Genomic DNA, 16,678 nt, shown 5'->3' with positions numbered 1-16,678 from the left:
CTTTCCAAAACATGGCAGCCTCTTTTCAAGAACATTCAACAACAACATTTATAACAGCATTTAAAAGAACCATCCAGGTTATTTTGGCAAAAGCAATGAATGAATGAGAAGTTTATTTCGAATATGTACATAAGGACAAAAAATGTTCATCAATAAATAATAGAAAATGCTAATATGAAAAAAGACTATTAAACAAGCACACACAGCTGTAATAAATAATAAGGAAAATGCTAAATAAGCAGTCTAACAATTTGTAATTTAATTTACATACTCGAAAAGGAGTGGGTGGAAGAAAACTTTAACTTTAGCCAAAACAATGGAGAAAAACTGTAATCCAGTGTACTGCATTTGAGAAACAGAAAAGGAAAGCAGACGAAGCAAAGTTTCAATATGGAGGGTATCCTCATGTCACTTATATGGGCAGATTTTGTGTCTTTTAAGAGACTGACTTGATTAAGCGTATTGGGGAGGTGGGGCAGAGCTCAAAACCAGGTTCTTTTTTTCTCCTGCTATAGCGCCTATTCACACTCCAGTCCAGAGGGTGGCGCTTTTGTTTTGCAACCGCCAATAACCGGAAAGAAGAAGAAGACGAATCACAGTAAAACGTCAGCGCGCCAAATTTGTGTCAACCAACAAGACGTTGCTTGAGGCACGTCTAAAAAGTTCGTCTAATCTTTGCCAAGAGCTTCATGCGGAGAACGTTGCCGTGGAATAAGACGGTGCAGGTAAGATCATTATTTATTTACGTGTGAACAATTTAAGTTGCCGGTTTAAGTTTCCTCCTTCAGCGCATCATGACATTTAACAAGGACTGTTTGATCCTTTCGGATCCTATAATAATGTTTCGATTGACATAAAATGTCATTCAGTGGGTCGTCGCAGCTTACTTACAGTATCTACAGCATGTTAAGTATAAATAATAGGTATGTGTGTCAGTCTGGTTGAGACTGACTGTTTCTGTTTTTAGCATGGCGGTGCCTTTTGTTCAGGACTGGGATCTCGTCCAGACACTGGGAGAAGGAGCCTACGGAGAGTATGAATCATCATTTTTATCATCTAAAATATGTATTCATCTTGCTTGTATTTCTTTCTGACCAGTTCACCTGTGAATGCGATGTAAACATGGTAGGGGATGAAATGGCAGAAATGGAAAAGATCCATTAAAAAAAGACTAGAGTAGCATCTCTTATCATTACAGGCGTTTGTGATTCTGAAAGTTGATAAGTGCAAAACAGTTTTCAGTTTGACCCTATAGGTAGTCAGCTACAGTGCTGCCAAAAAGTATTTGCACCCCTCATCATTTTCTACATTTCTGCATAAAAAGAACACGAACATCAGTAGGTTTTTACAATCCTAACATTAGAAAAAGACAACTTAATAAAACAAATCAACAGAAATACTGTGCTTTGGTATTTGTTTAATCAGGAAAATTAGCTAATATAACATATCATTAATGTCAAAAGGTAGGTGTAAGAAGTGTTTTCTTTCAATCAATATAATGAGACTCAGGTGTCATTCAGTGCCCTGTTTTGTTTAAAATAAAGGGATTTATTCCAGTCTGATCTCCACAACATGTGTGTATGTAAATCTATGATATCAATGGACAAAGGAGCTTTCTGATGACCTCAGAGAAGGAGTTGTTGATAATCAGGCTGGAAAAGGTTACAAAACCTTGTCTACAGAGTTTGAAATCCACAGTCCAACAAATGGAGGAGATTTAAGATAACTGTTAGTCAGTGGCAGTAGCTCAGGAGGTAGGGCATGACACTTAACCCACCTTGCTCCCAGTGTGAACTCAACTGGTGTATGATTGCGGAGAGGCCGTAGGCGCGGATTGCAGCCATGTTTCTATCAGCCTGCCCCAGGAGATAGTTTACTACCACCAGGGTGTGACTTTGGAAGCGAATTAATAATGTAATCAATGTAAAGAACACTAAACCACCATATTGTGTACTGTTTGACTGACAAAGGCAAATCCACTGCTTCCAAAAAGAACATTTCTACCAGTCTGCAGTTTTCTAAACATCATGTGGACAAGCCAGAAGATTATTAGGAAAACGTTTTGTAGATGGATGAAACCAGAGCATAATCGCAGCCATGTTGTTTCGTCTACAGACATGAATCTCTCAGTTCAAACGAGAGGTTCATGTCTAGAGACAAAAACAACATGGCATGCCAGCCTCAGAACCATAACCAGAATCATATTTTGCTGCATCTGAGTCAGGACAGCTCATCATCATTGGTGCACCAATTAATTCTGGTTTATAAGAATTCAGAAGTGGACTGACGTTATCCACTAGAAATTTTGGATTAAGTTCATGTGGGGAAATCCACTGACATCTCAGAACTGAAGTGTTTTTTTTTGTTTTGTTTTTTTGTTTTGTTTTTTACTGAGAGAGACTAAAATCCTTCCTGTAAAATCCTTTGTAGACAACTGATTGGAAGTTACTGTTATGGTTAGTTGCTGTTATTGCTGCACAAGGTGGTTACACCGCCTACTGAAAGCAAAGGTTCATTTACTTATCGGACTTACTTATATTTACTGCAACTCGTATAGCTGTACAGATTATTCATTGCAACAGATTATTCATTCATTGCAAACAAATGCAAAAGCATAATAAGAACTTGTGTGTGAGACGTGTGAAAATCTGCTGATGTTTTGAGTCATTTTTGTGCAGAAATGTAGCTTTAGAGTACAAACACTACACATTTGTAGTGGTGAAAAGGATCATGTTGCTTGCATACATACTTTTTTTGTACTGCCACTCTCCTGCATTTATTTGACACCTTTAGTCTTGAGATAAAAAAATTGGACTCAATGGGCAATAAATATGCATATTACACCATTGTTAAAGATTGTACCAGTGGTTTCCAACCTTTTTGGTTTTTGGTGTCTTATAAACAGCAGTGTTAATGTCAGGCTCGCATATTATACGTGTTAACAACTGCAGAAATGCTTGATACCTCCCTTAAAAGCAAGATAAAAGGGAACATCCAAAAACTGAAAAAAGATATCTGCGTCATAAATTTCTTCTTTACGCTTTATCTGTTAGTCTGTACTTAAAACTGCAGTTCAAACTGCAGTTTTACTGTTGGTTTTCCCTCTGAAAAATATGACCTTGACAAGAACAAATTTAAGATGATTTACAACAGATTCCACATTTGGCATGTTGAATGCCGCATCAGGCATCCTGCCTGTCTTTATCAAATCTCTGATTAAATCATTTGATTTTCTTCGCTCATCTTTCATGATCTAATTGGACTTTCTTCTTCGTGTGCATGATCTCAGAGTGAGGCTTCTGGTTAACAGACAGACGGAGGAGGCAGTAGCGGTGAAGGTGATTGATACCTCGCAGGCTAAAGAATGTGCTGAAAATGTCAGGAAGGAGGTCTGTGTCCATAAGGTAGGTAGGTCAGTAGTAGTTAGTAGTTTGACTTACAGTTTTTCTCCATTGGTTTAGCTCATTTCTTGAAACAGAAATTACATTCTCAAAACTAAGATCATTTAGCAAAACAGTCTTACAGTTCAGCACAACACCGTAGCTCATCTCTCCCAAAACGATTCACTCATGCTTCAAAACTAAATTCCTTTCTCATATAAATAGTCAGTGTCACCAAATGCAAAATGTCCTTCTCAGTTGCTTTGGTTAAGTTCTCGAAATAGACGTTCTCAACACTCCACTCTACTCTACTTCTGCCAACCTGGACCTGGATGGTTCAGCACAGCACCTTGGTTCACCTGCAAAAGCTCATATCTCTGCCAAAACAGTTTACTCATGTGTCAAAACTAAATTCTGAGTTGATGCTGACTTCCTCAACGGACTCAATAACTTTTTTGGGAGGTTCCCCACCAGGAAGAGGAGGCACTCTGCCTTGACACAGCTGACATTGAGGAAAGTCAACCCACGGAAGGCCCCAAGCCCCGACAACATACCTGGGCGGGTGTTCAGGGAATGTGCAGGTAGCTGCTCTAACGGACATTTTTAACACCTCGCTGGACCAAGCCACAGTGCCAGCATGTTTCAAGAATGCCTCTATCATTCCGGTGCTGAAAAAACCTCAAGTCACCCAATTCAACGATTGCCGGCCTGTTGCGCTGACTCCCATTATGATGAAGTGCTTCAAAAGGCTGGTAAAAGAAGACATCGTCTCCAGACTTCCCTCTACATTTGACCCGTTCCAGTTTGCCTACTGGCGGAACCACTACACTGAGGACGCCATCTCCTCTACTCTTCACCTGAGCCTGGCACACCTGGAGGAGGAGGAGAGGGCACAGAAGGGCTTGTACTTCCTGCGTGGATAAGGAGAGCCCACCTGCCCCCGCCCATCCTCAAGACGTTCTACAGAAGCACCACAGAGAGCATTCTGAAGAGCTGCCTCTCACTGTGGTGTGGAGGCTGCAGCGCCTCCGACTGGAAGAACGTGAGGAGAGTGGTGAGGACAGTGGAGAGGATCATCGGAACCCCTCCATTCGGGACATCTCATCACAGCGCTGCATGTCCCGAGCCCGTAACATCGTCAGTGACCCCTCACATCCCCACCATGGACTGTAAAGTGTGTGAGATCGCTATACAAGTTGTATATAAACACAGTCGCCGTTCACCTATGCGCTTCCATTAACGATCGTGTAACAATCGTTACACGATCGTTTGATTTGAGTTGTTTGATTGGAAAAAAAAATGAACAAAAATCTCTGCCATTCAGAGATCAGTCTTTATGGGAGTAGAACACAACTTGTCTTTGAGCTGAAACCTGTACAGTGATACAGTCTGTCAGGCCGTCGAGTCAGAATGTAATACATGTTGATACATCAACATCAGAGCGTCAGTTCGCTGGCTGAGTCGCATAAATGTCTGAAGAAAATACCACAGGAAGGGAGAAATGGCATAGAACTAGCATAGAAATGTTTGATTCTAACTTGTGTCAGTGCATTATTTACTTTTTAGAACCTATGGAATGCACCTTTTCACTTAATTTACTTTTAAACCTGATGCAAAGTATTTCAGGTCTAGAGCCCTTTATTTTGTGATGTTTATATGAAAATATCAATTTAGCTTTGTTTGACCCTGATCTTTTAGCATATGTTTGCTTGCTAATAGTTTTTCATCTGAAAAAATAAGTATCTTCATTTTAAGAGTCAAAACTGTTTGTTCATTAGTCTTTCTTATCTCCAGGTATGTTATCAGTTATCGGTATTGGCCTTTGGAAGCAGAAAGTTATCATGCATCCCTAAAAACTTCTCATTGAACAACAAGCACAAGAGATCTGTAACATGGTATCATACAGTAAGCTGCAGCTTTCTGTTGCAGTTTTTAGGCAAAATGTTGAAGTCAGATAAAGAAAATGCTTGAATTCAGAATTCAGGTAAAAATAGCCAAAAAAGTTTAGGGACCGGTGCTTAATTGTAAAAACTTTATAATGATAGACATCCAGTAACTGACTTACAGTGGGGGAAATAAGTATTTGATCCCCTGCTGAATTTTTAAGTTTGCCCACTTCCATAGAAATGATCAGACTCTGGTTTTTATGGTTGTTTACTGGTTATGGGTATAGACAGAATATCAGTCGAAAATGCATAAAAAACACACAATCTAAAAGTTATAAATTGTTATGTATTTTATTAAGGGAAATAAGTATTTGATCCCCAAGCAAAACACAAGTCAGTACTTTGTAGAGAAACCTTTGTTGGCAAGCACAGCGATGAGACGTTTCTTGTAGTTGGTCACCAGGTTTGCACACAGCGCAGGAGGGATTTTGGCCCATTCATCTTTACAGACAGTCTCTAAATCCTTCAAGTTTCTTGGCTGCCTCTTGGAAACTCGGAGCTTCAGCTCCCTCCACAGGTTTTCGATCGGGTTAAGGTCTGGAGACTGACTAGGCCACTCCATGACCTTAATATGCTTCTTCTTGAGCCACTCCTTTGTTGTCCTGGCAGTATGTTTTGGGTCATTGTCATGTTGGAAAACCCACCCACGAGGCATCTTCAGTGTTCTTGCTGAGGAAAGAAGGTTTTTGTCCAAGATGTTACAGTACATGGCTGCATTCATTGGCCCCATAATGCGGTGAAGTTGCCCTGTACCCTTTGCTGAAAAACAGCCCCAAAACATGATGTTTCCACCTCCATGCTTAACCGTGGGTATGGTGTTCTTTGGGTCATACTCACGTTTTTTCATCCTCCAAACACGGCGGGTCGAGTTAATGCCAAATAGCTCAACTTTGGTTTCGTCAGACCACAGCACTTTCTCCCAAGCCTTCTCTGAGTCATTTAGATGTTCACTGGCAAACTTAAGGCGGGCCTGTACATGTGCCTTCTTGAGCAGGGGGACCTTGCGGGCACTGCAAGAGTTCAATCCATAACGGCGCAGTGTGTTGCCAACTGTTTTCTTGGTGACGGAGGTCCCAACTGCTTCCAGATCATTAACAAGCTCCTGCCGTGTTGTTTTAGGCTGCTCCCTCACCTTTCTCATCATCATCCTCACTCCATGAGGCGAGATTTTGCGGGGAGCTCCAGACCGAGGACAGTTGATGGTCCTTTTATGGGTCTTCCACTTGCGAATAATGGCACCAATAGTTGTCACCTTCTCACCAAGCCTTTTGCTGATGGTTTTGTAACCTATACCAGCCTTGTGCAGGTCTACAATCTTGTCCCTGACATCTTTTGACAGCTCTTTGGTCTTGCCCATGGTGCTGTAGAAGTTGGAATGTAAGAAACTGATTCTTAGAGCGGGTGTGCTTTATATACATGACGAGTTAAGATCAGGAGTATTGGTAATTAGTTGACTGAGCACAGCTGTGTGCCACATGCGCACCAGCCAATCTGTAGGAGCCTGAATTCTAAGTGAATTGTTGGGGATCAAATACTTATTTCCCTTAATAAAATACATAACAATTTATAACTTTTAGATTGTGTGTTTTTTATGCATTTTCAATTGATATTCTGTTTATACCCATAACCAGTAAACAACCATAAAAACCAGAATGTTATCATTTCTATGGAAGTGGGCAAACTTACAAATTCAGCAGGGGATCAAATACTTATTTCCCCCACTGTAAATCAGTATCTATTAAATTAAAAATGAATGCTTTTTGCTTTAAGTAAATGAACGGGCTGTCACTCAAAGTATGTCACGGCCTCCACTTGTAACCTATTAGTTGATCGACATCAGAGCCAGGGTAGCAACAGAAATGCAAAAAAAAATGTATAATTAGAAAAAACAGAAACAAAGGCAAAGTAAAATATATATGAAAACACATAACTATTTAAAACTACACAGTATGTGAAATATCTGCACACAGATTAAGATCATACGTTATGTGATAGTATAAATGCCACAAGTACCAAAGATGTGTTAAATTCTTGAAATTACCATAATAATATTGATAGTTGATATTGAGGAATAATAGACATAAGCTTTTGAGGCATGGCATTCTGTTGACAGATTTATGTAAGATTAAATAAAGTAGCAACAAATGAATTGAATAACTTATCATTTTAACTGTGCTAACCCTTATAAAGTTAAGCTAGTTCATGTTACATCTGGAGTTCTTTATTTCAGGTTTTGACCAAGTTTCCTGAGCCATTCTCTGTCAGGGCAAATTCACAACAGAGCAGGGGAGCGGCTGGGGTGTGTTGAGAGGAGCACAATAATGTTTGAGACATATATTTGTGATTAATTACTATGGAGAGACAGAGAGAGAGACACCATGGCAGAGAAATTAAACTCTGGTTGGCCTCCATAGTATTAACATTGTATGGGAAACTCTAGGTCAAAACACGTTTCTGTTATATTACCTGTATATACAGTATTTATTAACCCTCAGGCATCCTTCTGTTATCCTCTTGTAACCTTGGTGGACAACAACGTCCATGTCCAAAAACTGCTATAAAAACTTAACGGATTAATATTTTCTTCAGATTTTTTTCTGCACAAATCTCTTAAACCACTTCAGAACTTTACAAAACTACCAGGAAGAAGACAAAGCAAAATGATCTGACTCCACCACAAAGTCCACATCAGATTCTTCTGAGGATGTTTCACTTTCCTGCTTCTCCCTGGGAGGTCCCCAGAGTGTGCAGACCAGCTGGCTGGGGTCTTCACCAGGATCTTTAATGAGTCGCTGTCCCAGTCGTTCATCCAACCATGCCTGAAGTCGGCCACAATCGTCCCGCTGCCTAAAAAAAACACCATCAACAATCTTAACGACTACAGACCAGTTGCTCTGACACCTGTGGTCATGAAGTGCTTCGAGAAACATCACGTCCTGCCTCCCACCCACATTTGACCCACTTCAATTTGCATACAGAGCAAACAGATCAACAGAGGATGCCATCTCCCATCTGGAACAACAGGGACGCTATGACAGACTGCTCCATGTTGACTTTAGCTCTGCCTTTAACGCCATACTCCCGGACAGACTGACAGAAAAACTGCTGGACATTGGACTCCTGCCACCATCTTCTGCTGGATTACAGACGTCCTCTCCAACCGTGTACAGAGAGTCAGAGTCGGGCCCCATCTCTCAACAGCCCTCAGCCTCAACATCGGCTCCCCACAGGACTGTGTACTCAGTCCTCTGCTCTACACTCTGTACACCCATGACTGTGTCAGCACCCACCCAGACAACATCACTGTTAAATTTGCAGACGACACCACCTTAGTGGGACTAATCTCTGGTGGTGACGAGACTGTCTACAGGGAGGGGGTCCAGAGGCTGGTGGAGTGGTGTGATGACAACAACTTGGTCCTCAACACCTCGAAAACAAAGGAGAAGATTGTGGACTACAGGAGGAGGAAGACTGACCTGCAGCCCTTCTGCATTAACGGGGAGTCTGTGGAGAGGGTGCACAGCTTCAAGTTCCTGGGTGTGCACATGGACGCAGACCTCAGATGGAGCTCCAACACCTCAGCGGTTGTGAAGAAAGCCCAGCAGCAGCTTCACTTTCTGAGGATCCTCAGTAGAATCAACCTAAAGAGGGAGCTGCTGACTGTCTTCTACCGCTGCTCCATTGAGAGTCTCCTGACATACTGTTTATGTATATGGTTTTCCAGCTGCACCATGGCACATAGAAAGGCACTACAAAGGGTCATTAACACGGCCCAGAAGATCATCTGCCACTCTCTCCCCTCCCTACAGGACCTCTACAGCACCCGCTGCCTGAGGAAGGCACGCAGCATCCTAAAAGACATTCATTTCACACCCAGGACACCGGGTGTTCCAGCTCCTGCCCTCTGGCAGACGTTTCAGGATGCTGAAAACAAGGACAAACAGACTGAGGGACAGTTTCTACAACAGGGCCATAGTCCTGCTGAACAAAAACAGCTGACACAATCGTGTCATTTGAGCCACAACGTTTCACTGTCATGAAAATAATGACTGTGCAATAAGCTTTTTCCTTTTCCCCAAACAGAAGTGCAAGTCCTGTTTACATTCTAATTTGTATATAGTGTCCTTTTTAGTTCGTTTGTTGTACATGCCTTGTCTAGTTTAGTTATTTATTGAATATTTATCTTTTGCACTGACAGGAAACCGTACCTCAATTTCGTTGTGCAATGTATATTGTTATATGCTACCGTGCAATGACAATAAAGACTCTAATCTCTCTAAAACTCTAATCTAATCGCAGACCTCATGTTTCCATTCTTACCATTTTCCATAGAGCAGAATGATCAAACAACCAAGCTCCAAACAGTTTGTGACAGGACTCCGGTCAGGTGCATAAACTCGCTAACTGCTTGGTTTTCTTCACAGTGAAATGCAGTAAAAGAAGGGGCCCATGCTTTTATTGTCTTGAAAAAGAGTGCATATATGGCAGACACACACACCTCATAATAGCCTGCTAAGCTCAATAAAACAAGCACAAAAATAAATAAAATAACAAACATTTTATGCATTGGCCTGATTTTACCGTTGAACACTAAAAATGACTTTAATGAATTTTTCTCATAAATTAAACCCTTATATTCCAGAATGAATGTTTTTTATTGTGCCATGGCTGAGAGATCAAAAAATGATGGAAGTCAATGGGACAATTTTGTCTGCTAAGTTTACAAGAGGGTAGTGAATTTTAAATCTGATGCTACACAAGAACTAATAATCCAATCAAGTCAATATTTTAGATAATGTTGGTCATACACCAGACTGATCTGAAAAAATGCCCAGCCACCCAACATTAGTTTTATGGAAAATAGCAAATTTCTCATGTAAGTGACTTCAAATAGTCAAACTGGCATTTAAAGGGTAAAAATTCCTCAAAATAATTGTGGTTCTGTTGACCTTTTAGACATTTCCGTCAGTAATTTCAAATTGTTTCCATAAACAATAGTTTATGGAACTCCGCAGGTCAGATATGCAGCACTCCAGATCAGAGACCCTCACAAGAAGATGGAGGGGAAAGAGGGAGACACAACAGTTAGTGATAGAAAATAAATTATAAGAGAATAGAGTACAGGAGCTTGGTGCCAGAGAAGAGAAAATAATGCTTTCATGTTTAATTCAATCCATAATAAACATAAACTGAAAAATATGAAAGTCATGAGGGGGATTTGGTGTACCTAATGTTTTGGCTAGTGAGTGTATATTTCAACATATTTTTTGTTTGGTAGATGCTCAACCATTCCAACATTGTACGTTTTTTTGGCCATCGGAAGGAAGGGCCAACCGTTTACCTATTCTTGGAGTACTGCTCTGGAGGAGAGCTGTTCGACCAAATTGGTGAGACAGACTACTTGCATTTGACAAGGAAATTGTAATGTATTACAGTCACTTTGATAAACTCAGGGGTCTAGAGCCTATCCCAGCTTTCACTTTAGATCAGATTACCATTTTTTGTATACTTTTAATTTTGAGAGGACAAAGTATACGTGGTGTCGGATTTTTGTTGATTGTTTTTTGTCCCGTCAGAATAAACTTAACTTTCGGTAAACCACATGTAAAACTGACGTTAAGTACGCTATATGTGAATTCATGCTTACAAATATATAAAATACATCTGTTTCAAGGTCTATAGGCATTACAAAGCTTCATTTTTGGTCCTGTATGTACTGTAATAAAAGGCTCTGAAACATTACTCAGTGGTTAACTCAGTTGAGGTGTTTTTACAAATACCCTTCTATATCTATTGTTATGCATTTAGATTATTAAAATGTTCTCTTATTTTAATTTCAGAGCCTGATGTGGGGATGGAAGAGAAAGACGCTCATAGATTTTTCCTGCAGCTAATAGCAGCTGTGGTGAGAATTGAAATTGTGTTCATGTGGCTTCTTTCACCTGTTTCTGCTTTTATTAAGTTCTTAATTTTACCAATACAGGAGTACCTTCACAGTGTTGGCATTACCCACAGAGACATTAAGCCAGAGAACATTTTGTTGGACGACAAAGGTGAGGAAAGGCAATCTTCATCCAGGTGTTAGAAAATATGCAGTATCACAATTGTCTGCTGTTGTTCTTGCCTTTAGACAACCTGAAGCTGACAGATTTCGGTCTGGCCACCATGTTTCGTTTCAAGGGACGAGAGCGGCTCTTGAGTCGACTCTGTGGAACTCTTCCCTATGTGGCTCCGGAGCTTCTTGGCCAAACGGAGTACAGAGCTCAGCCTGCCGATATCTGGGCTTGTGGGATAGTCCTCACTGCTATGCTGGCTGGAGGTGAGATCACATTATCACATCCATTAAGGCTAATATAATAGCTTTGGTATTGTGTTGGCAATAATGTTATCAGAAACTACTGATACAGTTAAGGACAGCAATTGGGAGTTTCATTGTGTTGGACTGTATCATTGAAATCAACTATCTGTATGTATACTTTAGTCTGCAAAGTTATTAAGCAGTGCCACTTTTTTTTACAGCCTGCATCTGGTAACGGAAATGGTTTTAGACCCTGGCTGCGCACTTTGGGGCCTGCGGGCCAAACTTGGCCAATTGTATTTGTCCCCTGCTTGCCCATTGTATAATTTTTTTCCCCCACGGTCAGCACTTGGAATGGCCAAAGAATAACATTGTGATACGTTGATGGTAGGGTGGCGCTATTGAGCTCCAACCAGCTCAAATCCTGGGAAGTGAAGAAGACCGGCAGGTCGATTCCACCACAGTGTATATGATTGAAGTCTGTGAAATTAATGGCAGCATGTTTTGTCCTATGTTACTTTGTTTATTGCAGTAGTAAATACAGTACTGATTTCATTTTGGACATGTTTTGTCCCATTTTACTTTGCCTATTGCAGTAAATGTCTTTGTATTTGAAGATATAGGCTCAAGGCCTAGTAATGTCTGTCTTCAAATATTTCAGAGTGCTTCAATAATATTTCTTATTCTTCCCATTTCACCAGTGTCACTCGTTTTTCAGAATTTTGCACATACATGCTGTATATACCCATTAACATTTTGGCCCACGGTCCTCCACTGGAAGAATTTAGAAGAATTTACCTGAGAGGGAGTAGTGGTGTCATTCTTTGAACGGTGTTTAAAGGATCTCAGTACAAGAGGACTTTTCACATTAGTCTTGAAAATGTGGAAATAGACCTTGCAAAAATGACAATAGTTTACCAACCACTGGTCAGAAATTAAATTACACTGTTGACTCATCCCTGAGAAAGCCCTTGTCTAGCCCCCCCTCCCCGACCAATAACATGCTGCGGGTTATAAGGGAGATTGTGACATCTGTAACTACATAAGGACTGATCTTTTCATTTCATAAAAGTCATTGTCATATTGTTGTTCTTTCTTTAGAGTTGCCCTGGGACCAGCCAACTGAAAACTGTCAGGAGTACTCAGACTGGCTTCAAAAGAAAACTTACCTTCCTCCTTGGAAGAAAATACAGCCACTACCCCTTAGTATGTAAAAAGTGATGTGTTTTTAATTAAAATGTAATCTAAATTGTCTTTATCAATTCATATTCAACATCTCACTTCAGGTTTGTTATCCAAATTACTGCTGGCCAACCCAGATTCGCGTATAACCATCGCAGACATAAAGAAAGACCACTGGTTTACTCAAGGCAAGTCCTGAATACACGTAACTTTTACTTTAACAAGTTCTTTAACCTTGATTCTTTCTGGGCTGGACATTAATGTCCTTTTGTTCTTCTCTGTAGGTGCACAGCAACCAGCAGACACTCTGAGCTCACAAGGAAATAAACATGTTAAATCTGATACAGGACTAATATCCCGACCCAGCAGGTCAGAACTTTGACTCTTATTTATTTAAACCAAAATTTGCAATTATTTGTGGGCTCTGTTAACCCTTTTCCTCTGGTTTGTAGTGACGACAGGATGCAGTTTTCCAGCTCTCAGCCTGATTTTGTAGCAGGTGGTTGGGAAGCAATTTTAATCACTGGACAAACCCAAGGTCAGGTCAGCTTCTCTCAGCCAACCAAGCCTGAGCACATGTTACTGGGGAGTCAGTTACTCGGCACACCCGGAGCCAGTCAGGTAAATATCAAACACAGAGCGACATTGGCTTAATGATATTCACGTTCTTTTGTTCTAAATATTTACCATTGTGTTTGCATGTTGGCACATGGTTGTTCTTTTGTTTTTTTTGCCAGCGTTATTCAAACTGAAGTACATCTCAAGGAATTCCACATTTGCTCTGTGTCTTACCTGCAGTTTTTTCTACATTAATGCAACTCTTTTTTTATTATTATTTTCTGTGCATAGTCACCGTGGCAGAGATTAGTTCGCAGAATGACGCGTTTCTTTACAACTGTGAATACGGATGCCTCCTTATCTGCCCTGAAAGACGCCTGTGACAGCCTGGCCCTTGGTTTTAAACTCACCTGCGCCAAACAGGTACATTCCGTGCTCAAAGTATGCATCATTCAAAGAATTTTAGAGATCAAATGTGTTTCTTTCCACTTGCATACAAACCAAAATAAGACAAACCTCCTCTACTTTTCTCTTACCTTTAGGTGACGGTGAGCACACTGGACAAACGCAACAACAAGCTCATCTTCAAAGTTCATTTGCTAGAAATGAATCAGAGAGTCCTGTTGGATTTCAGGCTGTCTATGGTAGGTTTTAGTGATTCAGTCTACATTTCCACATTCAAGGTGAACTATAGTGTCACCACCTCTAAAACTTGAAATGTTCATTAGCTACGGTAACATGGCCAATATTTCTACAGCCCGATTGAAATTATTCTGATTAGAGATTCCAACAAAATTATTTGGTTGATGCCCATTTTTTTCATGACGGTAACGTGCTGGTGACAAGTTAACATGGCTCCTGGATGACTAAAACATGACGAGACGTGTGTGAGTTTTCGACGAAACTGAACATACATGTTAGTGGGTGGTCTGTCAGATGGTCAAAAAGCCCATTGTGTGTTTTTCAAAATCTAAAAAGTATCAGCAATGCTGCTGCATCCTATCTTTGTTTGGCCACGCCCACCACCATGCAGCGCACATTCTGTACAGCACACCTGCCGCCGGTCAGTTGGCCACTGGTCACATACATAGACATGCAATTGAGTTTATTAATTAATTGATGTCAAACCATGTTACTTGTCAATTGGCTTGTGACAAATTTCATAGGAAGCTTAACATTTCCCTCAACTACTGGCACAAATGGGCTGTTAATATTAGGCTAAAGTTAGCTTGGTTGCGCTAACGGCAGTTCATTATCTTATGTAGGTGTTACTGTTATGTGTAGAACATGCAAGGATTTTTTAAATGACTCATGTTTGAGTGAGTGTCTGAAACATGGAAGAAAATGTACCATTTCAGACCTTTTGCCGTTCCCCATGTGTCTAAATGAACATGTCACTTAGCTGTAACATTAGCATCATGTTTAGCCATGTTTACATTCAGCGATGGTCTGGTCTGCCAGGCATTGCTCATATTTTATTTCTGACAAATTGAAGCCACAATTGCCAAAGTAAAATTGTTGGCTTTTTAGGAGTAACGAACACTGATTCCAGATTGATTGAACTGTCACTTTTTGACACTCAGTGGTCGTAGCCATGGAGACGCTAACTGTGACATCACATGCATACCCTCTATTATTCTTGTTGTTAACGGAATACTAGTTTCCATGTAAACATTGCCAATGTTCTTTTAACTCTTTTGTTGGATTACAAAAAATATTGATACAATACCGGTAATAAAAAAAAAAAAGCAACACTGTGTTCATAAAACGATTTTTTGCATAAATTAAACCTATTTTGCCAGTGTAGACCGTTTTATGACTCATGTCACAACTACATCACCCCAGTTAGCTGTAAGCAAAAACCACAGAGCAGAATAGGAGGCTACCATTATGAAATATCATCTTGCAGTGTCATAGGGTACCATAATTGGAGGAGTACGGTAAATAATTCCTGAAGTTTTATTGCATACCAATTACAGATTCAGATACTTACATATACAGGTGTGTGTGTGTGTCTGTCTGTCTGTCTGTCTGTCTGTCTTTCTTTATCTATAACTACATGTATAACTGTCTATATAGAGAGATAGTCTTCCAGCTGTAATTATGCTATGGGCAGTCAAACTGACTGATGCCTTTGCCTCTGGTGCCCAGTTGAACACAGAGACATGACTTATTTTCTCTTGTATATCATCTAAACTATGCATTTTTTTTCTTCAAAGAAATCAGTATATCCACAGAATTGAAAAACAAAGTGTTAATTTTGACTGCTTTTAGTTTTGACATTTTGCCAACATGTAAACAGTTATAGGCTTAGGAAACCATGCTTAAGGTGAATGAAAAGCTGGGTTTGAATAATTTTAATTCCCAGTTGAAAACGATCTTCATTTAATAGATCCAATATCTTTTTATAAAGTCCTTGGATTTTTAATACATGCGATTTCCTGCATTTCTCATTAGAAATGTCAATTGGGTTTAAAAATTAGGACATCTGAGAAAAACTGGACAAGGTGTGCCAACTAGAAATAGTGTGATTATATCACAATATCTTGTTTTTTTTTGTGTGTCTTTTTGTAATTATATTCTAAAACTAAGCAAAATTGTAATTTTGACCAAATGAGTAAGAATCAATTAAGGAGATGAGTAAGGATACTCAGCTGTATGTTTGAGGGAAAACTCGTTTTGTGTTGATAGAAGTAAAAAATGGTGCCTTTTTGTTTGTTTGGATAGCATTGATATATGGGTCATATGAAAAAGATTTTGGGTAAAGGACCACAACTGAACTGCAGCAGCAGAAACACTTGGTCAGAGACAGACAGACATTGTTTGTATGTGTCTTCATCAGCGAATTGTTAACATATGCTTTTGTTTCCAGGGTGATGGTTTGGAGTTTAAACGTCTCTTTGTGAAGATAAAGCAGAAGCTCTGTGACATCATCAGCACTCAGAAGATTTTACTGCCAATCATATGAGCATCCTCTACAAACACACTGCTATGGACATTGGAGAGACACCTTGTAAATATTGTTGTATTGATGTTTTAAATGTAGTCTGGTGTCTTGAAATGTGTGCATGTACATGCTTGTTTTGTGTATTGTTAATCTGTTTCAGTTTTTAATTGGAAAATGATAAAATTTAGGTACACTGAAGTGTGTGTGTTCACCCATGTTCTGCAGCTGAGAAGACTGATGTGTTGTGATTATGTTTGACATGTCACAGAACTATGTCTTGAATAAATTATTAAAAGACACTGTATGCTAAATCAATGTCCCAGTCACCCAGTCACTGTGCTGATCAACAGGTGTGCCACAGGAAATT

At 40.0% G+C, this 16,678-nt stretch overlaps 1 protein-coding gene across 2 annotated transcripts; it reads left to right on the top strand.

The window, feature by feature from the left end:
* Positions 1 to 570: 570 nt before the first annotated feature.
* On the top strand, positions 571 to 16,610 carry chek1 (checkpoint kinase 1). 2 transcript variants are annotated; one of them, XM_047607910.1, is made up of 14 exons: positions 571 to 725; positions 968 to 1,033; positions 3,290 to 3,404; positions 10,605 to 10,713; positions 11,167 to 11,231; positions 11,310 to 11,379; positions 11,457 to 11,645; positions 12,726 to 12,830; positions 12,911 to 12,994; positions 13,091 to 13,175; positions 13,259 to 13,427; positions 13,656 to 13,787; positions 13,907 to 14,008; positions 16,237 to 16,610. In XM_047607910.1, exons 2-14 carry the CDS (start codon positions 969 to 971, stop codon positions 16,330 to 16,332), a joined length of 1,386 nt encoding a protein of 461 aa, XP_047463866.1. In that variant the 5' UTR covers positions 571 to 725; position 968; the 3' UTR covers positions 16,333 to 16,610. The 2 variants fall into 2 exon arrangements, with proteins under 2 accessions (XP_047463866.1, XP_047463865.1); XM_047607909.1 differs by having other exon boundaries at positions 572 to 725; positions 937 to 1,033.
* Positions 16,611 to 16,678: the final 68 nt, after the last annotated feature.

The sequence above is a fragment of the Mugil cephalus genome, chromosome 15 (genome assembly GCF_022458985.1).
Source record: "Mugil cephalus isolate CIBA_MC_2020 chromosome 15, CIBA_Mcephalus_1.1, whole genome shotgun sequence".
Lineage (NCBI taxonomy): Eukaryota > Metazoa > Chordata > Actinopteri > Mugiliformes > Mugilidae > Mugil > Mugil cephalus.
This window is presented reverse-complemented; position numbering and strand designations above follow the sequence as displayed.

What these genes read in the sequence shown, in the direction of transcription:
- chek1 (XM_047607910.1), top strand. Translation starts at nt 969, where the DNA reads ATGGCGGTGCCTTTTGTTCAGGACTGGGATCTCGTCCAGACACTGGGA. An exon ending in CTAATATCCCGACCCAGCAG is followed by an intron (nt 13,176 to 13,258) that starts GTCAGAACTTTG and finishes TCTGGTTTGTAG; the next exon opens with TGACGACAGGATGCAGTTTT. An exon ending in GCACACCCGGAGCCAGTCAG is followed by an intron (nt 13,428 to 13,655) that starts GTAAATATCAAA and finishes TTCTGTGCATAG; the next exon opens with TCACCGTGGCAGAGATTAGT.